The sequence below is a fragment of the Macrotis lagotis genome, chromosome 1, assembly GCF_037893015.1.
Source record: "Macrotis lagotis isolate mMagLag1 chromosome 1, bilby.v1.9.chrom.fasta, whole genome shotgun sequence".
NCBI lineage: Eukaryota > Metazoa > Chordata > Mammalia > Peramelemorphia > Peramelidae > Macrotis > Macrotis lagotis.
This window is the reverse complement of record NC_133658.1, coordinates 118,003,563-118,027,999: the sequence shown is the minus strand read 5'-3', so window position 1 is coordinate 118,027,999 and position 24,437 is coordinate 118,003,563. Positions and strand designations below refer to the sequence as shown.

At 33.2% G+C, this 24,437-nt stretch overlaps 1 protein-coding gene across 6 annotated transcripts in view; it reads left to right on the top strand.

Moving 5' to 3' along the window:
- The window catches only part of USP34 (ubiquitin specific peptidase 34), a 398,976-nt gene that overhangs the window by 345,045 nt on the left and 29,494 nt on the right, over window positions 1-24,437 (top strand). For 5 of the 6 annotated variants that reach the window (XR_012472449.1, XM_074206840.1, XM_074206813.1 and 2 more), the window contains 11 exons: window positions 7,874-8,031; window positions 11,161-11,239; window positions 12,345-12,471; window positions 13,053-13,160; window positions 14,112-14,216; window positions 14,354-14,478; window positions 15,593-15,716; window positions 19,879-19,958; window positions 21,449-21,589; window positions 21,703-21,846; window positions 22,716-22,875. Coding sequence is in view for 5 of the 6 variants with exons in the window: in XM_074206840.1 (XP_074062941.1) it covers window positions 7,874-8,031; window positions 11,161-11,239; window positions 12,345-12,471; window positions 13,053-13,160; window positions 14,112-14,216; window positions 14,354-14,478; window positions 15,593-15,716; window positions 19,879-19,958; window positions 21,449-21,589; window positions 21,703-21,846; window positions 22,716-22,875 (1,351 nt within the window). In the remaining variant the exon portion in view is untranslated. The remainder of the gene's footprint in view (window positions 1-7,873; window positions 8,032-11,160; window positions 11,240-12,344; window positions 12,472-13,052; window positions 13,161-14,111; window positions 14,217-14,353; window positions 14,479-15,592; window positions 15,717-19,878; window positions 19,959-21,448; window positions 21,590-21,702; window positions 21,847-22,715; window positions 22,876-24,437) is intronic. The other variant, XM_074206826.1, reaches the window with a different exon arrangement.

Sequence of the window (24,437 nt, the reverse complement as noted above, 5' to 3'; positions counted from 1 at the left end):
TTTGGGGATTTTCTTTTCATTTTTGTAGCTTTCTAAAAGATTTTTGTTTGTTTTAGGGGGCTGCAAGGCATTGGGGTTAAGTGACTTGCTCAAGGTCACATAGCTAGGTAATTATTAAGTGTCCGAGGACAAATTTGAACTCAGGTCCTCCTGACTCCAAGGCCAGTGCTCTATCCACTGCATCACCTAGCTACCTCCATTCTTTTAGTTTTCAAGATGTCTATTCTGTGTTTAATTGGGAGGTTAATTTCTTTTCTATGTTATATTGTTCTACAGTATATTCTATATTGTAGTTTAATTTGGTTTAAATTTTTTTAATTGTATGCTCAGTTCATTGATCTGATCTGTCCTTTGTTATTTTTTTTTTAAAGCCACTTGGAAGTATATGTTCTCCCCTTAATGCTGCTTTGGCTGCATCTTAAAAATTTTAGCATGTTGCCTAAATATTGTCATTACCTCCAGTGAAATTATTTTTTATTTGTTCTTTCATTCATTGTTTTTGTTTCTCTTATTTTTTTCTCAATTGACATGTAAAATAATTTAATGTTTCTTTTTAATTTTGAGTTTCTAGTTGTTTCCTTCATTCTCTCCCCTTAACCTTTCTTGAGACGGCATAGTCTATATATGAAATCATGCTAAAGTTTTACATATTAGCCTTGTTGCAAAAGAAAATATAGACCAAAATAAAACAGAAACAAAACAAGAAAAATAAAGCTGAAAAAAGTATTCTTTGAACAGCCCTGAGGTGTACCACCTCACACTTATCTAATTGGCTAATATGGAGATAAAAGAAATGATAAATGTTGGAGGAAATGTGAGAAAACTGGGACATTAATGCACTGATTCAGCCATTCTGGAGAGCAGGTTGAAACTATACCCAAAGCTAATAATACTCTGCTAATCCTTTGATCTAGCAATACCACTGCTAGGTCTGTATATCAAAAGAAATCATAAAAAAAGTGGAGAAGATGCACATATAGAAAAATATTCATAGCAGCTCTTTTTTGTGGTGAAATCATGCCCATCAATTAGGAAATGGCTGTTTAGTTGTGATTTATGAATGGAATGGAATTCTATTGTTCTGTAAGAAATGATGAGCAGACAGATTACAAAAAACCTGGAAAGACTTGCAAGAACTGATGCTGAGTGAAGTGATGATCAGCTTTTCTGAGAATCACAGTGGTCAAAGAGAATTCTTACATTCAGAGAAAGAGCTATGGAATCTGAAACAAAGCATACTGTTTTCACTCTGTTTATTTTTTTTTCTTTCTCATGGTTTTATTCCCTTTGTTCTGATTGTTCTTTCACAGTATGACTAATGAATAAACTTTTTGTCTTGGGATGAAAAGAGAGAAAACTATCTCTACATGTAATTGGAAAAAATACTATATTAATTTTAAAAAGTAGGTATTTGATCTAGAGATGTAGCTTTTTTTCATTTTAAATCCTTCTAAATTGTCTAGGATTGTATATTAAGTTATTCACAGTTTATCTTTATATAGAATTGCTATTTTACAATGTTCCCCTGATTCTGCTCATGTCACTTTGCATATAAATCTTTTCTGAACTATCCTGCTTGGTTTTTTTCATAGCACAAAATGCACAACTTATTTAGCCATTCCCAAATGATGAGCATCCCTTTAATTCTTTGCAGCCACAATAACAGCTGCTATAAATTTACTTTTTCTTTCCTCTTTTTTGGATACAGTCCTTATAGTGGTATTGCTGTGTGCAATTTTATAACCCTTTAGGCTATAAATTGTTCTCCAGAATGGGTTGGCTCCACCAACAGTTTGTTAATGTTGGAATTTTTTTGCACATCACCTCTAAACCTTTGTTGTTTTCCTTTTATGTCATTTAGCTAATCTGGTAAATATGAGGTGGTACCTCAAGAATTTGCAAGGCAAACAGGGTTAAGTGGCTTGCCCAAGGCCACACAGCTAGGTAATTATTAAGTGTCTGAGGCCAGATTTGAACCCAAGTATTCATGACTCCAGGGCTGGTGCTTTATCCACTACACCACTTAGCTGCCCCTGTCCAATTATAAGTGTATAGTCCTTTGACCCTCTGGATGAGGATTTCAGTTCTAACAGTAATGGAGATCATGTTCAAATGTACATTGATTTAAATTAAGAGTGAGAAAATAAAGATAAATAAATAGTGAGGAAAAAAAGAATTATTTTAATTTGCATCTTTCTAATCAAATAGAGAATTACTCATATTATAAATTTGACTTCTAGATTTAAAAAGTGAGACCCCTTTATTCTAAAGGATTTGTGATGGTCTGAATGCAGACCAAAGCATCCTATTTTCTATCTAAAAACAAATTTTTTGTTTTATGTTCCCCCTCTCTTGGCTTTTTCCCCTTTTTTTTTTCCTGATTGTTGTTTCACAACTTGATTAATATGGGGAACATGTTTAGAATACTTATACATGTATAACATAGATTATTTACTGTCAAGGGAAGGGGAGAAAAATGTAGAACATAAAACCTTAAAAATGAATGTTGAAACCTGTCTTTTCATGGAGCTGGAAAAATAAATTACTATTAATTTATTAATTGATTTTTATAAATTAATTTATTATTTAATTAGGTATTTTTAAAAAGAAGGGAAAAATGAAACAATGACACTTTTTTCATTGATTCCTTTGACATTCTTGACTTTTTATCCTTGTAGAATATTTTTAAAAATTTTTCCTTGCTCAATAAAATAATTTTGGTAGTTTGATATGACCCTGAATACATAAATTAATTTAGGTAGAATTGTCATTTTTATTATATTAGCTCAGCTTTTACCTGTGAGCAATTAATATATCTCCATTTATTTAGATTTGACTTTATTTGTATGAAAAGTGTTTTGTAATCATTTTCTTCCTTTCTGTGGCTGCTTGATTTTGTTAGTAATATGTAGAAATGCTAGGAGTTTTTTTGTTGGTTTTGGGTTTTTTTTAGATTTTTCAAGGCAGTGGAGTTAAGTGGCTTGCCCAAGGCCACACGGCTAGGTAATTAAGTGTCTGAGGTCAGATTTGAACATAGGTACCCTGACTCCAAGGCTGGTGCACTAACCACTGCGCTACCTAGCCTTCCATTGCTAGTCATTTTTAATGGATTTATTTTTATATCTTGTAATTTTGCTTATGTTGTTCATTAATTTAGTTTTTATTGATTCTCCAAGATTTATTTCTTGTTCTCTCTCTCTCTCTCTCTCTCATTAAGGAAATTAGTATACATTTTACTTTCTCTTTTCTCTCTTTTTAGTTTAGGTAACACAATATATTTGGGTTGTAGACAAAATTTGGTAGGACTCCTTTGCCTGTTTTTCCAGGATTGGATTTAATTGTTCTTTTAAATGTTTCATAGAATTTACTTGTGAATTCCTCCCTGACAGACTTCTTTTGATGATAAAGTTCTCATAGGTTACATAGTATCTATTCCCCACCTAGTTTGTTTGTTTGTTTATTTTTAGATTTTTTGCAAGGCAATGGGGTTAAGTGACTTGTCCAAAGCCACACAGCTAGTTAATTATTATTAAGTGTCTGAAGCCGGATTTGAACTCAGGTATTCCAGGGCTGGTGCTCTATCCACTGTGCCACCTAGCCAACCCTCTAGAACCTAGTTTAACTCACTCATTTACCTTTTTATACCTCTCTTGAGTTCTGTGTTTGAATATTATATAGTGTCTCTTCAGTTCTGTTCTCATCAGGAATACCATAGTGACTCTTTTTTGATTTTTAATATTTCATTTTCTCTCCTCTCCCCCAGTTATATACAGTTTTAATATTCACTTTTTAAAATTTGAGATCCAAATTTTTCCCTCATATCCCATCTTCCTGAGATATAGTAAGTTATACATGTACAGTCATGCAAAACATCTTTGTATTGTTGCGAAAGTCATATTGTGAAGAAGATATAGACCAAAAGAGGGTAAAAACATGAAAAAAACCTGTAAAATAATGTTTCAATCAGCATTTAGATACTATAAGTTCGTTCTTTGCAGATTGCTATTATGTTTCACCATGAGCCATTTGGGAATTGCCTTGGATCATTGTATTGTTGAGAATAGCTAAGTCATTTCCATTCTTTGTCATACAGTATTGTATATTAGTGTATTTAACATTCTTATAGTTCTGCTCACTTCACTTCTTATCAGTTTATGTAAGTATTTCCTGTTATTTTACAATTAGAATGCCTGTCATTTCTTTTAGCACAATAGTTTTCTATTGCAATCAAGTATTACAACTAGTCTAGCCATTCCCCAATTGATTTCTTTCCCTAATTTCTAATTCTTGGCTACCACAAAAAGAGTTGCTGTAAAAATTTATGTGCAGGGGGCGGCTAGGTGGCACAGTGGATAGAGCACCATCCCTGGAGTCAGGAGGATCTGAGTTCAAATTCGGCCTCAGACACTTCATGATTACCTAGCTGTGTGGCCTTGGGCAAGCCACTTAGCCCCATTGCCTTGCAAAAACCTTAAAAAAAAATTATGTGCAAATAGATCCTTTTCCCTTTTTAAAAAAATCTGTTTCAGAAACAGTTTTATTGCTAGAACAAAGGATTTGCACTGTTTTTTTTTTATTTCAAATTGTTCTCCAGAATGTTCAAAGCACTTCACAGCTCCATCAATAGGGCTTTAATGTTCTAATTTTCCCATATCCCCTCCAAAATTTTTCTTCTCTTTTGTGTTAGTCAGTCTGGTAGTCATGAGATAATAAATCATAGTTGTTTTAATGTACATTTCTGTAATAATTATTTAGATTTTTTTATAGACTACATTATAAACTTCTGATTTCTTCATTTGAATAATTGCTTATTTCCCTCTATCAACTGCTGAGTGACTTGCTAAGTTTGACTAGGTTCTCTCTATATTTTAGAAATAAGGTCTTTATTGACAAATGTGCTGCATTGTTTCTCAGCTTTCTACTTTCCTACTAAGAACTTTGTTGCATTGGTTTTGTTTGTTCAAAAACTTTTAAATTTAGTATAATCAAAATTATCCACTTTATATCTAGTAATTTTCTCTAGTTCTAGGTCACAGATTCTTCTATTCTCCAAAGATCTGACAGGTAAACAATTCCTTGTTCTCCTAATTTGGTTATCACCCTTTATTTCTAAAACATATACCCATGTACATATATAGCCTAATATAGTGTAAGATGTTGGTATACTTCGTTTCTGCCATACATTCTTTTTTAATTTTCTCAATTCTTCCAACCTACTTTGGACTTGGTTTGGTTCTTCCATGTCTGACCTCAGCTTCTGTCCTTGTATGTCCTTTTACTACTTTCCCAGCTTAGTCTGTGATCCTTCTATACTTTTTCGGTCATGTGATATAAGGAGAAGACTCTTTGCCCTCTTGGTCAGAGCTTTGAAAATTGTCTGTTGACTGTTGACTTCTGTCAACTGGACTCAGTCATTATTAGCCTGCTTGGAGGTTGTACAAGTTCAGAATAATTAAATTGCAAGCTCCTCTTTGGTCTTGTTCTCCCGTTTTGGTTGTTATTGTGAAGGATTCTGAGGTTCACATTTAGAAGTTAACTGTTGCTCTCTACTCTTGGGGTCAGAGCCACATTCTTGAGTTCTGGATCTTCTTTTGTGCTTCTGGATTCATCACTTCCTTTATATCCTGGATCTATGACTAGAACTAGGTAATGAGCAATTGTCCAGTAGCTTCCTGGGGCTATCAAGTGGCTTTTCTTCTTGCTTGAGTTCTCTAGCTAGTTCAGAGGCTCCAGATTCTATTTCTTTCAGTGCTTTGTACCCTGATGTTTAGTCTTGGTTTGGTCCCTGGGCAGTGGTAGGCCCTTGCCCACTATGCCCAGCTCTCACTCCAATGTTAACGTCTTTGTCTTCCTAAGCTGTCTTTGTTGGGAAAATGACTCTCTGTGACTTTTTTTCTTGACTGTTATTCAGAATTTTATTGTTGTAGAGGTATGATGGAAAGCTAAGTCATCTGTCCATCATCTCAACTCAGCATTCAATTTTCCAAAGTATACTTCTTAAATTTATTGATTGATTCGGTTTTTATTTTCTAAAGGAATATTAATCTTTCATATATAATTGCTTGAATCTATCATTCTATTCTGTCCTTTTCCGTTGATCTATTGTCTATTTTACCCTAGTTTTTCCCCTCATAGTTTTCATGAGAATTGCTTTATAATGTCAATGGGAAATAAAAATTTCATAAAACTTATATGAAAACTAGGTTATTACAAGAAAAAATGAATGCATGTGGAACCCAAAGAGCTCCATATAAATGTCATTATTTTTGTAGTTATATTTTTGAAAGTCTCAGTATTTTGACACATTGCATGTGTAGTCTATAAGATAATTGTCATTTTTCCTATATTAATCCAACCCAGTAGATATTGTTAGTTATTCAAGTTCTCCCTTATTTTGCTTATTCTTTTTTTCACAGTTGTTTTTATATAAGTATTGTATAATTCTGGGTAAGTAGGTTAGTTATCAAATATTTCATTATTTTTACCTTTGTTCAAAGTGTTTCTTTCTGTATAGCATGTTTTCTTGTTTCTTATTAATAGTTAACAAAAATGAAGTTTCTTTTTTGAATTCTTTTAATCCTACAATTTAGTTGTTGTTTCTGACTGACTTTTCAAAATGTACAATTATGAATATCAACAGAGTGATATTTTGATCTCTATTTTTAATATTAATCCTGTCTTATTTCAGACACTAGATTTGTTATTTCATATAAAAATGCCAAGAAGTAGGTACCCTATATTTGTTTTAGTGGAAATGCTTCTAATGTCTTCTCCTTTGGATATTATCCTTTGTATATACTTTAATGTATATTGTATGTGTGTGTGTATACTTCTGTGTAATGAACAAAGTATATACTTATAATGAATAAAAAATTCCCCTTTAATCTTTTTAATATTTTTGTCATTCAAAAAGTGTTAGGTTTTATTGTAGGGTTTTTCCCCCCTCCATCTAATGATTTAACTAGATTTTTTTGTGAATGTTTTTATTTTGTTTTATTTTGTTTGTAACTTGTTAAATGTAAAACCAGAAATTACACATAATGCTGCTATGTCTAACATAAATATCTTAAGTTACTTTTTATATTTTGTCGACATATATCAGGGCGGCTAGTTAGTGCAGTGGATAAAGCACCGGCCCTGGAGTCAGGAGTACCTGGGTTCAAATCTGGTCTTAGACACTTAATAATATCTAGCTGTGTGGCCTTGGGCAAGCCACTTAACCCCATTTGCCTTGCAAAAAAAAAAAGACATCTTAGCTTTTTTGGGGGGGGGATTTATATTCATTAGGAAATTTTGCCTATAATTTGTTTTAAGTTACCTTTACTTGATTTTAAGATTATACTATATTTGACTTATAATAAGTATTATCGGTATAATGTTTCATCTTTCTATGTTTATAGATAATCTCTTTTTTGGCTTAGTGGTTATTTTTTCTTTAGAAACTTGAAAGAATTCTGTTATGAATCTATATAGTTACTGCATTATGGTATAATTCTTTCTATCCAGGTTTTATTTAAGAATTTGAATTATTTAATTCTCTAATTTATTCTCTTTAATATTCACTGGTTTTTTAATGTTGATTTTACATTGTTTTGTTAAAAAAATCTTTGAATAAAATCTTATTTTAATGTAAGGATTTATATAAGAACAGTTTCAGTTGGATCCCATAGATTTTCATAAATAAAATTATTATGGCTTTTAGCTTCTCATTTTTCAAAATTTCCTAATTAATCTAATTATTAGCAATTTTTAAATTTCTTTACAAATGTATAACTTTTGCCCATGTTATTTTCATTCAGTTCTAATTTTCTTGCATTTTGATCTGCTTATATAGTATGTATGATTTTTGCCTCTTTCTCCTTTGTTTGTTTAGGCTGTGGAAGAACTGTTTAACCTGATGCAGTTATTTGTAGCTCAGAGGCCAGATATGAGAGAGGAAGAATTAGAAGATATTAAACAATTTAAGAAAACAACTATCAGTTGTTATTTGCGTTGCTTGGATGGCCGCTCCTGCTGGACAACTTTAATAAGGTTTTTTTTTTTTTTTTAAGTGATTTTACTTTAACCAAAATGATTAAATACTTCATTTAGTGAGAGCATATGTTTAAGTGATTCCCATTTGGAGGCAATGCCTTCAAGTTGTCGGAGATTAATAATTTATTTGGAGAACATTTACTATCCTAGAACAGGGCTGTCCAGCCTTACTTTTAAAATTTTTTATTGAAATAATAGACAGTATATTTTGATTTGCCATTTTAGTGAGAGCTTTGCAATAGCTCAGCTTTGTTATACTAAAGCATTTAGTAACCAACAGAGGGCCGCATAAAATTGCACTATGATTTTATGCCCTGACCTAGAAGTTGATGAACCACCAAAAAAAAGGATTAATTTCATTCATTACTTGAAACATCAGATTTATAAACTAGTTATAAAGTGTAAAATATTTGTCAAGATATATCCCTTCATTTGATTATATTGTTAGCAGTAATTATATTTTAGAATGGAAAGTAATTTAGCCACTTGAGAAAGCAGTGGTCTTTCAAATTAAAAATATTCTAATAATATTTTTTGTAATAACAAAACAGAAAAATGAAAAAATATCATATTGCCAGTTAGTGTTTTAATTACAAATGTAAAGAACACCTCTAAAAGAACCACCTTACTCATTCCATTAATATATGTGGCCATTAATATCAGACTAGATTTCACAGAATACTACTGTGAAATATTTTTTCAAAGGCTAACATCAGTTCTATGAAAAATTTATTTTCTCAAGTAGTTTCTCCAAAGCTTTAATTAATAGCTAGTTCCATTTAGATTTATCAGACTAAGAAAAGGAATATTACAGACAATATTTTAATACCTTTGCTTCTTGATTTCTGAGAATAAGTCTGAGAAAAAGTATATTATTTTCAAGTATCTTAAGTAAATGTTAATTATTCTTGATGGATGTGTGTATAAGTATTTGTAATTAATTTGATAATAATTCTCTTTGAATTTTTTTTAACTGTCTGGACAATTTGGTTATAATATACTTTCTTGGACTTCCTGATTTACTGTGACTTGGTGGTTTTTTGTTCTATTTGTGGGAGAAAATAATGTGTGAAGATTTCCAACCTAAGAAAGTTATATGAAAGATAGTCTTGAAAAACTAGTTTTCAAATCAAATGCATCAGGGAAATGAGATGCATTGAGCTGGGAATATGAAATCTGAAGATCTTTTTCTTACTTCCTTGGGCAAGTCACTGTCCTCAATTTTCTTGTGTCTGAAGTAAGAAATTTGGATCACATGATCCATAAGATCCCTTCCGTTCTCCCAAATTCTTTATTTCTAATATTTTCCCCCCTTGACCTAAACCAATGGTTTCATGCATCTGTGGAGTTTTCGCCAGTTATACAGATTGCGTAACTAGTCTCGAACTGGCTTACAGAGTTGCTCTCAGAGGTATTGCTCTTGATCACAAATCCAGGATTTAAAATAAGATTTTTAAGGCCAGTCCTCTTAACACACACAATACACTCTCATAGTCCTAGAATCTAAAAATTGAACATCTCAGCCCAGTTGAATAAAGATCAAAATATAATTTTAATTACCTAAAATTTAATAATGGAATAAAATTAAGAATATTAAAAAATTAAGAAGCAGGAGTGGGCTTTGATTAGACTCATCACCTATCAAAGTTACTTTACTTATTCTTTAATGGTGCATAATGAAGAACTTTTTGATGAAAATAGTTTGACAGTTTCTAATTTCAGACTCACATTTTAAAAATATAACTCCCTTTGATTCATATACTAATTATTTATTTATTTATTTTGTCTGTTGGTTTTTGCAAAAATGTTGGATTAAGTGACTTATCCAAGGTCACACAGCTAGGTAATTATTGAGTGACTGAGGCCACATTTGAACTCAGGTCCTCCTTACTCCAGTACTGGTGCACCATCCATTGTACCACTTAGCTGCCCATTTTAGATGAAGAACAACCAGGCCTTATATACTATAAATCACAGGCCCCAAATTAAAGATGTTTAGATTAGTAATCTTCTGGTAATAGTGTTATGCAAGCCTAACCTACAAACTGCCACCATTCAGGTGCTCAATTTAAACATTTGAGTATGTAAAATTATTATTTTTTAGTATAATGGAGTTTAAAATACTTTACTACTCAAAAATTAATTATGCTAATTTTTTTAAATTTGAATTATCGTTACACATAAGCAGAATTTTGCAGTATACAGATACCAAGTCTGGTATGCAGTTTTCTCATTAAATTTTGAAAGCTATTTACCAATATTGGCAGAATTTTTTTTTTCACCCATTGTCAGTTCTCTTCCCAAATGGGCCAAGGAAAGGATGGCCCTAACCATAAAAGGCAAGTGATTGTAGTGGGGGGGTGGGGGGCAGAGCAAGTACAGCTGGCTGGTCCTGTAATTTCCCCCATGGGAAAATGGATGCATAAAAAGGATTCCTTTGGATTTTCACTTTCAAAAACCCCTGGCTCATTAGCTCTCATCTTCTCTCTGCTCCATATAACTTGTATTTACCTCCCCGCAGTTCAAGTTCTTCATCTACCTACCTCCCTACTCTCAGCCTGAAGTCATAAGGATATATGGAGGTTGAAATATTTTCAATCATGCTACCAAGCCTGTACTCAACAAAGAATATGTTCCTTGACATCCAAGTTGTGCTCTGTATCTTATCTGTAGAAACATTGATGGGTTAGATTCTGAAATACTTTTTTTAGTTACTTAGAAAGCAGTTGTTAGTTGCTTCAATCTAAAAATAAAATAGTAAATGAGTTAAATAAGCTTTGATGAGTTGTATTAAGAAGCATATTTGGCTTTTTTCAGTGGGGAGATCAATTTTAAATTGCCAGGGAACTTATATAATTTATCCACAAATTTGGCTTTGCCTTTGTTTTTTTCCCCTATGCTACTTGATAGACTTCACTTTTATTATCATTTAACTTTTATACAGTTTTAGCAAAGCAATGTTAATTTTCTATAGGTAGAGCATTTGAAATGCAATGATTATTTGCTTAAGGTCACTTGAAAGGCCTGGAAGAGAATACATTTCAGTAATCTTAAATTGAAAGTTTAGTACTTTCTTATATAATTGAAAAGCATCAAGTTTTTTAAAAAAATTTTCCATTCCTCTAGTGCCTTCAGAATACTATTAGAATCTGATGAAGATAGACTTCTTGTTATATTTAATCGAGGATTAATCCTGATGACAGAGGTATGTGTGTGTGTGTGTGTGTGTGTGTGTGCGCGTGTGTTTGTAATATATATGTCTGTATCTGGGGTTGCTCAGGTAGATGGCATTGTATTCTAAACATGGGATTATTATCAACATTCCTTATTTGAAAATATATTTTATAAGAGAAACTGTGTTGTTAGGTAATACTTTATTAACCTGTAAGTCTTGATTTATTACAGATATAATTAGATAATTAATGCTTTTTTGCTTCTTTAGTTTGATTTTTATTTTAAATTTTAATCCATTTATGAATGCTTGTAAAGTGATTTTAACCTCATTATTCCATTTTTTTTCCCACCTATAGCAAGTCTGTTAACTAAATAAACTTGGTATATATTTATTGCTCTCTTTATAGATGAGTAGAGTTGTGATTTACCTCACCTGTAATGCATGTTAAGACATTTTATATAGTAGAAGATCAGAACTGTGGATTAGGATCATCAGAGATAACAGGGGAACTACATCACTGTTAAAAACAAAAGGAAAAAAGAAATGAAACATAAAAACAGTAGACCTCAAGTCAAAAACTAGTAAGCTAGACTTTAAGATTTAATCAAATGGGGGCAGCTAGGTGGCGTAGTGGATAAAGCACTGGCCTTGGAGTCAGCAGTACCTGGGTTCAAATCCGGTCTCAGACACTTAGTAATTGCTTAGCTGTGTGGCCTTGGGCAAGCCACTTAACCCCATTTGCCTAGCAAAAATCTAAAAAAAAAAATGTAATAAATGGAGGGAAAGAATTCTATCTTTTTAGATCTTTCTCACTACTGTCCTATTTTTGTAGCTGTGGACAGTCTGGTCTGCAATCTTTTTTCACAACTACTAGAATGCTAAATTCCACCTCCCATTCCTTTTACTTGCTGCTCTGTTTGTACTCCTTTGTAATTTTTAGGTGATTACCTAAAAGAAAGAAGCATTGTCTCTATGATATGTATAGGATTTTATTGATTTTTTTTTTCCTGAGCATCCTTCAGGGCAGATGCACTATACTTCTGTGGGCCACTAAAATAAATAATGAAATTATAATAGTTCTATAAAAATAAAATCATTGTTATAATTTAAATATATTATTTCCCATTTTCTATAGTCATTCAACACATTACACATGATGTATCATGAAGCCACTGCTTGCCATGTGACTGGAGACTTAGTCGAGCTTCTGTCCATATTCCTTTCAGTTCTGAAGTCTACACGCCCTTATCTTCAGAGAAAAGGTTTGGTTATCATTGTCTGTTTTCACTTAGTTAATTTCGTGAATAAAAAGAAAATAGATTGATTAGCCTTTTTATAGCTTTACTACTTTTAGAGGAAGAGGATACAATCATGAAATGTCTATAATGTCAGTCAGCAATTAAATTAGAATTCATTCCTATGTATTGTTTACTCTCTCCTTGTTTCACAGGAAGGGATGCCATATTTTTTCATAAAAGACATAAGGAAATGGTATCTCTTGTGTCTAATTTATTGACTAGAATGGATTTTTTTTAGCTGTAAGAGAAGTAATTATGGGGTTAGATTTATTTCTTCTTCCTCTGTGTAACTTAAGTATTATATTTCTTAGGGATAACATTAATGAAATCACTAAAGCATGTATTAAAAGGAATTCAACGGATTTAAGTTTGATAACAGCAGACATCTCATAAAAGTATTAAGCATATCTCTTGAAAAAATATTCCCGGAATTCATTTGAAAGTGTTCATTTGTTAGCATTTTATTTGCAAAAGGAAAAGATTGTCAGAAAAATTATATTGTTTTGTTATTTCATGGTATTGTGGTGTATATTTTGTGTTTACAGATGTGAAACAAGCATTAATTCAGTGGCAGGAACGAATTGAATTTGCCCATAAGCTCTTAACTCTGCTTAATTCTTATAGTCCTCCAGAACTTAGAAATGCATGCATAGGTAAGTTACCTGAAAGGGACTCGCCTATGTGCTGAAAATAGGAAAGAGAATATTTCTTTGTACATTACTATTCAAGTAGTAGTATTTCAAGATTGTATCAGATTAGTTCAGTTTAGTTATTCATTAACCATTTTAAAATTTAGTTATTTGTTACTATACATTTAAGAATAGCACAGTGGGGCAGGTAGATGGCGTGTGACCTTGGGCAAGTCACTTAACCTTATTGCCTTGCAAACCCCCCCCCCCCCCCAAAATAGCACTGAACTGGGAATTAGGAATCCTAAATTCTACAATTCTACCACTTCCTCAGTCATGAAGTCATCTGACCTTATTGAACACTGTGATGGATAGTCTTTCCTAAAAGGCTCTTGCCCACAGTCTGCTGGAGTAACCTGTGATTTTTACATGCTTCCAATGGGAATAAAAGAGAGCAGTACCCCCCGTACCCCAAGATACTCTGCCTGGCATCCTGGATTCATTCAGACTGTTTTTTTGAAAGTCATCCAATCCATCTAGAATCCTAAAACATTAGAGGAGACTAGAATTATCTCTTAATTTAAAAAAAGCTTTCTATTATACATAAGATTTATTTCCCAAAACTTAAGGTTTCAGACATAAAGCTAATTTCCCTAAAAGTTTACATAGTCATTAACATGATTTAGACATTTCCCTTATTGTAGTTTTTATTTGAGACTTAACTAGTGGAAGCAATAAAAGTAGGTATAAAGAAACTGTTCATTAGTGTTAGGTTTTGTTGTGCTTAACAGCTATTCTAATCCAGGACTTTATTGTACCCCAAAAAAGGTTTCTCTCAAGCAGGAATGAATAGAGTTTCTTTTCCAATCATCATTGACTTCTTTAGTTATTAGTCTAGTTTGGGAATTTATAAATTTGAAAACAATTAGAAACACATGTGTCTTTCTAATGCCCAAAATGAATTTTTATTTTCAGATGTCCTTAAGGAACTTGTGCTTCTGAGTCCTCATGATTTCCTGCATACTCTAGTTCCATTTCTGCAACACAACCATTGCACATATCACCATAGTAATATCCCAAGTATGTGTATGTGTATATATATGTATATATATATAGCATGATATACTGATGTTTGGTATTCAATTTTTTTTTTGGACACTAAAACCTTTGAAGTTCTTATTTTCCCTACATCCTTTTCTATTCCTTTAATATCTTAGTGTCCCTTGGACCTTATTTCCCATGTCGAGAAAATCTCAAACTAATGGGAGGGAAAAGCAATATCCGTCCACCACGTCCTGAACTCAACATGTGCCTCTTGCCCACAATGGTGGAAACCAGCAAGGTATGTTGGAATATAGGAAAAATATGTTCTTCTAGATCAAGATTTTTCACATTGTCCTCTTTAGAAGCATCATTTCAATTAAACCAATATTTATTGAACTCCTACTATGTACAAGGCACTGTGCTAGGCAATGCAGCGTATCAAAAGAAAAGCAACACAACAGGCTCTCTTGTAAATTGGCACGTGTTAGAATGAAATGTTCATTTTTGTTTATTTTAATAAGATTCTTTTACATTGTTTTCCTTTTAGTGCTCTGAAATAAGGAGCATAAGTAGTTGGTAGAAGAAATATTCTTAGCCTGCTTCATATGTCATGCATAGCTCACCTGTGATTGTGAGGTATGACTCTTAAACCCCAAATGTCAAGTAAGTTACCATCACCTCAGTAAACAACCTTTTCAATAATTATTTACTGAATGTTATGCCAGTGATCAGAGAAGAATTTAATATGGTTGATTGATAGAATCATTATTATTACTCTCTTTTTCTGGTCCCTGTCTTCAAGATACACACACACACACACACACACACACACACACACGTATACATATACATATACGTATACATACATATATATATATATATACATACACTGAAGGTTAAAACAAATAGGGGATCTAATCACCTGCCAAGCATGTTTCTCTTCTTACCCAACTGTACTTGTTAATTTTTCTTCCTGTACCTCTCCATACCCATGATTTTTTTTTCCCCTTTTATCTTTGGAATCTGCTATGATAGAGAAGTTGTTATGGGATCTAGGTTATATATTGAATAGTGACTGACAAATAAATTTACAAATAATTAAGAGTTAATTTCAGAAGGTTAATTGAATTCTTCTATTGATTTATTGCAAGAATTAGCAACCATAATAAATTTTACTTAATAATCAGTATATAGGAAAAAAATAGGTACTTGTAAATGACAAGGCTACATTGATTGCTCACTGAAAATAAGCTAGAAATAACACATTATCGGTGGAATTTGGGAATTTTTACCAAGTTCTTATTATAATTTATATCATTACTTATTTCAGTAAACTTATTACATGAGCCACATACTGTCTTCCATTTATTATACAATTTAAGTGCAACCATTTTATCATCTTTAACCTTCAGGGCAAAGATGACGTTTATGATCGTATGCTGCTAGACTACTTCTTTTCTTATCATCAATTCATCCATCTATTATGCCGAGTTGCTATCAACTGTGAAAAATTTACTGAAACATTAGTTAAGCTGAGTAAGTATGCAAGATGAGCTGTAAATTCCACTGAATGATTTAAAACCCAAGCCATCCAGGAAGGGGAGCAAGAAACAAACAACCAAAAAAATTCCAACCCTTTTTTTTGTTTTTTATAAAAACAGTACATTACTGTTATGATTGGGGGGAAAATTTTCCATTTTTGCTAAGAAAACACCAGCTTAGTAATTTTTATTTTTCGTGTTTCCTTCAGCACAAGGTTTCAATTGGCCTTAAAAGAGGAGTAAAGCTTTGTAAATCAGCTGACATACACTTCTTCACAACTACCTAGGAACCTAAGACTTGCCCCATCCCTGCCTGGTATTATCAGGAAAGCTACCCAGTTCATGAGTCACTTTTTAAATTAATTTCAGCTGTTTTTCTCTTACTTCCCCAGTCCTACTTTTTATGGGTGGGAAAGTAGGCAGAGAAAGTCAGCTATGACTACAAGATTTCACTACCAAAGGTAGGTAGTATTGGTTCCTTAGATTAAAATAAAACAAAAATGACCTTTTAATTAAAAGAACTCCAGGTAATTACTAGTTATATTATTTTTCTGCCCATGGCTTCCCCAGTTGGGTGACCTACTTGAGGGAAATGGTAACTCTTGCTAGGAGCTTAATCTATCCTTATAGAAGCTATCTGGTTAGTAAGAAGCTATGGTTTCTCCAAAGATGGAATGAGTGGTTTGTATTAGCTGTTACATTAGTTGATAATGGAAATGGAGCACCATGAGTTTGGGCTGTGAAGTTTAACTAAGAACAGTCTGTCTAGGACTGTAAAACCTAATTTTAAATTTCTAATGGCAGGCTATAGCCAGATAAGCCAGTGGGAAATAATTAAGAAACTATATTCCTGGTCTCTGAGTAAAGAGAGAGAGAGAGAATAACTTTAGAAAGGAAGCAAAAAAAAAAAAAAATCAACCTACTTTTATCAAAAAGGAAGTACATTTATACCAAAAGCCACAAATGGCTTGAACCTCATTTCTAAATATGTACCAGAAGTTTGATCACCTCTCTGACCAAAACATATAATAAAAGAAGACCTGAGGTAGTAAGATTAAGCACTATTGATGTTCTTGGGTGAGTTGATAGAGATTTTTTTAATTTGAGAGAAGCCCCTTCAGCATGCAAGAATTTGGTAGCAGTCTGAAATGACAGTAGTGATGGGATGCCCTTGATTAGTTGGGACTTGAATGATCCATTAAACAAGATTTTTAATGACATTAGAGCTATCATAGTCAAATGAGTTAATTGCAAAGCACTTCATTTGTGGATGCCTTTCTGGAGGTGGGTACATAAACACCCAGTAAGATCTAAGTGTGTTCTTAAGGATTGTAGTTGAGACTCTCAAACAGGTTTCTATTCCTACCTCAAATCAGAAATTTCTGTCATTAGATCCTGAGACTATTTACATAGATCATCTGCTAAATAACTTAGGAATCTGCTATCTCATTGCCTGCTTAATGCTAAATGTGATATTCTGTTTTTCAGAATCTTTTTTGAGTACTTAGCACTAAATTTAGTGGAAGGGAAGCAAAGAAAATGTCTCCTTGAATGTTGATGAATTTGGCCACCTTGTCTGATAAAATGAAAAACTTTGCCTCTAGCAGGAAATTTAGAGAGCACGTGATTGTTCTTATTTTAGAGAAGTTACTATATACAGATCTCATATGGGGAAGAGCATCTATTATAGATGCTGGGATATATAAGATGAAGTATATAGGGATGAAATTTAAATCAGTGATTCTACCTGATCATCATTGAGGGAAGGCCTGGGATCTAATAGAAGTGAAGGTAACTCCACCTAGTAGTTGAAATCCATATGTAATTCTGCCTCCTTGCTTTTATCAACCATTCATCAAAATAAGACAAGGATAAGGAATGGTCAACTGAGTTCAACCACAGGCAGGACTTGAAATTCAATAAATTATGCAGCTTTTGGAGGACGAATTAATTAAATGTTTGACCAAATACAGCAGGTGAATGATGTCATAAATACCCAGATGGCCCTTGAAAGAAAAAAGGTTCTGCAACCCTGATTTAAGGGAAGACATAAAGTTCACATTACTGGAATTACATTAGCTATTGCAAATCCATTGATCTAAGGAGCAAGCCAAATTGTCCCACGTAGAGTACAATTTTGAGGGTAAACAGAGAGGTATATGTTCTCTGAATCATGAGAACACGAATTTATAATATTCTTCAACATTAAAGAAGAGACCTTCTGTTTTATTGGTTTTGTTTGGGTAGATTACAAAGGGAGGGTGAATTAACACAAGTTTTGTTGTGAGTTATGTGGTTTGACTTAACATCACAAAAGTTTATGTTTCAGTTGCCTTTAGATTTTTTTGTGGCATAGAAATGAAGGGGCTAAAAATTCTGGTTGGTCTGTTTATATAGCAAACTGTTAATCTGATGATTTATTTTTTGTTATGTGTATGAATAGGTGTCTAGGGACATCCAGCTTGGCAGTGGGATAGGCAGGAAAGGGATAGCTTCTGTCTTTGTTAAATGGGGAGCCTCTGTTGAAGTTAAAATTTGATACATTATACAGTGGAAATGACCCTAGATTCTATGTCATTGTGGTCAGTGACAAGATTTCTATGTCTGAGGACCTGTAAAGGTTCATTAATACAAGCTTGACTGCTAATGAATGCCTTCTTCTGTTCTTTTTTGAACAGAGGGATGAGACAGTTCAATAAGAAAATTTGTTTTGTAAGAGCTTATAAGCTGTCAGTTAATGGAGTTCTTAAACCAGTTAAACCATCAATGTAGAAATTTAAAGGATGAGGCTAGAAGTCCTTGTTCCCTCAACTTCCTTTTTCGGTGGGCAAGGGAAGAGGAGAAGGGTGTGTGTGTGTTTCTCTGTCTGTTTTATTAGGGAAAAATTTGTGTAGTTGCTCAAAAAAGCCTTGGCCATCCTAGGGATGTTATGAAGTATTTGTTCTTTCTGAGTCACTTCTAAGAGGTCATGTTAGAAGATTTGGTTGCTTCTGGATGTCTTGGAGAAGTACAAAGCCTATTAGTACTGAGGCTCTCATATAATATAATCAATGGCTTAGAATGCAGTGATGCCATTCTGGTAATTATTTCTGGTCACTTGTATTTAAGTGTTTGGGGACTACTGGTCAGAGTTGTCTTTTAGAAGATTTGTTAATTGTCCTCCCTCACCTTCCAAGTGAGTTTGATTATTGAAACAAGAAGTTCTTCAGAAGCAGGACTCTATAGATCAATCAAGATAATATATGTAAATCTTTTTTGTAAACCCTAAAGAGATACTTTTTTTCTGCCAGAAGATCAACTAGTTGCTAAGTACATATTTCCAGGGAAAGAAGAAGCACCATCCTTTTTAAGACAGTGATTGAAATGTGCCAAGTTAATAGAGAGCAGTGTAGTACAGTGGAATTCTGGAAGGCTTGATTTTAGTTCCGATCTCATTGGTATCTTTATTGACCTTCAGGAATATATTTAGACCCATAGGACTCAGCTTTCTTTTCTGTAAGAAGGAATAACTTGGATATCCATCAAAAAATAGATTTTGATTCTATTCTTCACTAGTTCATATGAAGGAGGAAGAGGAATTCTCCTCTGAAATATTACTTAAACTCTATTGCAGTCAATTCTGTTATTCCAAGAGATAGAAGGGAAAATTAGCAAGGGTTTGTGTAGATCTATAATGGAATCTGAGGCAAGGCCAGAAGCTTTATGAAAACCATAAGTGGGGCTAGAGTTGTCACTGTATATAATAGCTGAATGAGACAATTCTATCTTTGAGAACATAAAATCAAAGAGGAAAGAAGAGTTCTGATTTTTAGCTCTTCACCCTCTTCTTTAGTCTTCCAGTTCCTCCTCTAGGAGCTTTAAGTGCGCTCTGTAAATTATCTAACTTAAACAGAAAGGACTAAAGACTAAATCACAGCAGCAATTTTCACATTGCTCCCCATTAATCCTCAAACTAAAAAAAAGTATCAATGAAATTTAATTTTTTCAGTATTGAAAACAGATTAAATTTTGCTTCCCTATAAGTACTTTATTTGTCGATATAGGGAATATGCATAGTTACAAAACAAAATTAGCTATGATATTGATAATGCAAGTTTAGTGCATCATTTAGTATAATTTATAATTGTAATCTCTTCTGATTTCTTTTCAAATATTAGGTGTCCTAGTTGCCTATGAAGGTTTGCCACTTCATCTTGCACTCTTCCCCAAACTTTGGACTGAGCTATGCCAGACTCAGGTAAAGAAAATGAGTTTCAGATCATTTAGCTCCTCTAATCCAATAGTTGATAATTTTAAGAACAGTTGGTTGGTAGCTAAATTGACTAGAAATTGGTAACTTGTGGTATATTGTAGGTAAAAAGAAACTGAGTAATATTAATTATAACATAGGGCAGCTTTTTTCCATTGGACTTTTATAGCCCTCTCCTATATTTGCATAATAGGAAGGCATTTGTAACAAGTATTTTGCAATGAATTTCTCAATCCTGTGGCCCAAAAGCAAGTCCAAAACAGGAATGTATTGAGAAAAAGACATATCATTTCTTTTTTCCACTGTCTCCTACTCAACCCTCCTTGTTCTGTATGCTAGAAGCACATGGGCTCCTACAGAAACCACTTCAGCACTGGACCCTGGAAGAGAGATTCAAGAGAACAGACAAATCTGACTCTTAAGTAGACAGGAACGTGCCAACTCTGTTTAATGCCTGGGGAAAAATTACTGGTTTCTTGCCTCTAGGATTTGAAATGGGGGGAAAGCTATGTTCAGCCTCCTTTATTAGGAGGTGAAGTAATCTTTGCTTCTTTCCTACGAAAAACTTTTTTAAAAAAGACTTTGTACGTGGCAATTTTATTTTGGATTTTGTGAAAGCAAATGAAGCAAGAATTCTTCACTTAGAATATTTTTCTCATATTAAAGATTTTATGCCAGACCATCTAGTCTGTAGAGCATAGTGCCTTGCACTTAGTAATCACTCAATAAATATTTGTTGATTGATTTGTGGGTTGATTCCTAAAATGGGATGTCTGTTCAGCAGTGTATTAATTCTTTATTTTTTATTTTGTTTTCCCTGAATTGAAATTGTTCTTCTTAATCCTACCTCAACTATTACATAGTAATAAAAGTTTTAATTGTACTGTGAGGATAATAATAAATGTTTAATCTCTACTATTTAGGAAAAATTTCATATGCTATAAAATGGCATCATCTAAGGAAAAGGATAACTTTAAAAATATCTCTAGATAAATAGACTTCAGCTAGTTGTTTGAAGAACAGTTATAAGTATGTAGAGCCTATATCAGATTGCTTTCTGTCAAGGGGAGGAGGAGGAAAAGGAGGGGGGGGAGAAAAATGTAGAACTCAAAACCTTGCCAAAAAAAATACTTGGTAAAAATGACTGTTGCTTGTGGTTGGAAAAACAATTTTTTTTTTTTTAGTTTTTTGCAGGGCAATGGGGTTAAGTGGCTTGCCCAAGGCCACACAGCTAGGTAATTAGTAAGTGTCTGAGGCTGGATTTGAACTCGGGTACTACTGACTCTAGGGCCCGTGCTCTATCCATTGCGCCACCTAGCTGCCTCAAAACAAAATATTTTTTAAAAAAGAATGGTTATAAGTGACTCTTTGAATCAAGCAAGTCTTTTAAATAACTTTGTTTCACCTAACTATAATAGGAAACGTATTACTCTTATTTATGTCAAGGTTATTTGAGTGCTTCTTTTTCCCATTTTTAGTCTGCTATGTCAAAAAACTGCATTAAACTTTTGTGTGAAGATCCCGTTTTCGCAGAGTATATTAAATGTATCCTAATGGATGAAAGGACCTTCCTTAATAACAACTTTGTTTATACATTCTTAACCCACTTCCTCTTAAAGGTATGATTTGCTTTTTCTGTTTTTTTAATAAAAACCAATATCTTGCTATTATTTCTTATATTTTATTTTCATATGTAGATCATTAGAAAATAAAATTTTGTGTTCTTTTTTAGGTTCAAGGTCAGGTGTTTTCTGAAGCAAATTGTGCCAATTTGATTAGCACTCTTATAACAAACTTAATAAATCAGTATCAGAGCTTACAGTCTGATTTCACCAACCGAGTTGAAATTTCCAAAGCAAGTTCTTCCTTAAATGGGGTAAGGTTTAGACAAAGTGCATCCATATAAAAAAAAAATCACTTATGATTGACTAATACTGTTTGATTTTTAGCATAATTTAACTTTTAAAATACCTTTATATTTTGTGTTGCTATTGTGATCTACAGTTTTAGCATTATCCTTAGAACCTGGATGTTATTTATGCAGTAGGTCAAAGAGCAATCAACAGTGTCCTTAGTTCTGTGGACATTATTTAAAACTGTCATTGCCTGGGACTAAATTAATCTCATTGTTGCATTATCCATTTTGAAAAGAATAAAATGTACTGAATAGAGTGGATTCCTTTAAGTTACATAACTATAACCAGCTGAATATTTTCTGTTTAGGAAATAATGTAACTGTAAAAAATTTATGCAAACATTGAATAGCATTAATATCGTTAAGGTGGGAAACCCATGAGACGGAAAGGACTATGTAGATGGGAAAATATTACTGTTTTTAAAACCCCTAAAAGTCAGGTCATGAAAAACACAAGAAATAGTCTCTGATCCTAGATGAACTACTATTGATTAAAAAATTAAGTCATATATAATCATTTGCAATTCCCAATCATCATCTCATAATAGAATGTGGAATTCCCTTTGCTTATATTTTAAAATAGTAAGCTTGGATTTACATTTTCTTTCTAGAGTTTTTCTAAGTTAGTTTTGGAAATAGATCTGCCATATGTACTTGTCTGGGTACTTGGTACCAAGAGTACGATATGCTCAGAATACCCAGGGAAGATTTTAAGAGATGATTTCTTTGTGAACTGTGTGTGTGTGTGTGTGTGTGTGTGTGTGTGTGTGTGTGTTCTGTACCAAAAGTTTATTTTTTAGAATTTTTCATATTATCATGGGTTTCTATAGGACCTTCGGGCACTTGCTTTGCTTCTTTCGGTGCACACTCCCAAACAGCTGAACCCAGCTCTGATCCCAACTCTTCAAGAGCTTTTAAGCAAGTGCAGGACTTGTCAACAGCAAAGAAATTCACTCCAAGAACAAGAAACCAAAGAAAGGAAAACTAAAGGTTGGTTATTATGTATGACTCTGGACTGGTGTTCTGAGTAGTGGAGAGGGCAGATTATTATGGAGATAGAAGATTACATGTAGTTCTTAGAAAGTCCCACAGGAGAAAGGGTACTTGGAAAGGTTTGGGATCACACCTGAATTCTGATCCCAGCTCTGTCACTTAGCTCTGTGACTTTGGGCAAAATCACTTAACCTGATTGAACTTATTTTCTATAAAATGTAAATAATGTTTAAAATATTTATCTTGAGGTTGTGAGAATCACAGAATTTTATTGAAAGGTATCTCAGTGATCATTTATTTCAATCTGTAACCCAAGAAAGCCTTCTAATTCATTACTGGGTATTCATTAACTCCTAAGCCAATCCATTCTCCTTTAAGGTAGTTCTGATTATTAGAATATTTTCTTCCTGAAATCATGAATTGGTCTCAGAAACTTTTATCCATTGCTCCTGATTCTAACTTCTAAAATCAAGAACAGACCTAATCCTTCTTCCATATGGAGGCCCTTCAGATACTTGAATCCAGCTATCATTTCTCTCAGTCTTCTCTCTTCCAAATTGAATATCTCTAGTTCCTTTAGCCAAGCCTCATATGCCATAGCCTAAAGACCTTTTCCTGTGGACACACTCTAGCTTCTCAATTCTCTTTTTTTAACTGACAACCTGAACTGAAATTGTGGCCTGACCAGAGCAGTGCAGTCACCTCTATTATTCTTAGAAACTCTGGCTCTTCTTTTAGTCCAAGATCACATTAGTTTGGACTTCATTTCTAGCTTGCAGACTCTTCAATCATCAGATTTTTTTTTCAGACGAAGTGATGTCAAATCATACCTCTTCCATTCTATACTTGTGAAGTATATACTTGTTTATGTCTTTACACTTTCCTTTTTAAATTTTATCTTACTAGATTAAGCTCTAGGTGACACAGTGGATAGAATTCACACCTGAGGTTCAAATCAAATCTGTGTGACTCTGGGAAAGTCACTTAACCTATTTGCCTCAGTTTCCTCATCTATAAAATGGGTGTCATGTTAGCAACTACCTCCCACGGTGGTTGTGAGGATCAAATGAACAATAATTATAATGTGCTTCATGCAATGCCTGGCAGTAATTGCTACATAAATGTTAACTATTCTTAATCTCAGTGTAATAAATCCTATCATTCAGTGAATCTAACCACAATAGATTTTTCTCATCTGCAGATTTGAGAAGCATGCCATCTCTATGTCCAAATTATTGATTTTTTAGTGTTAAATAGCCTAGATCCCTGGATCACTATACTAGAAACCACCTGCCAGCTTGATATTGAATTTGCCATTTAACCAGTTCTAAATTCTTCTAACCAACAAATCTGTCAATCTTTTACACATAAATGGCATGAGATTTTACCAACATTTGTGCTAAAATATGGTAAATACTATATCGTCCTGTTACCTCCCAGGTGAGCAACTGTCAGAAAACAAATGAGATTAGTCTCCTATGACCTAAGGTCATGCTCTTTGTGATTTTTACTGCCTTTTCTAGGTAGTCCATAACTATCTCTTGAGTAATGAGTTATAG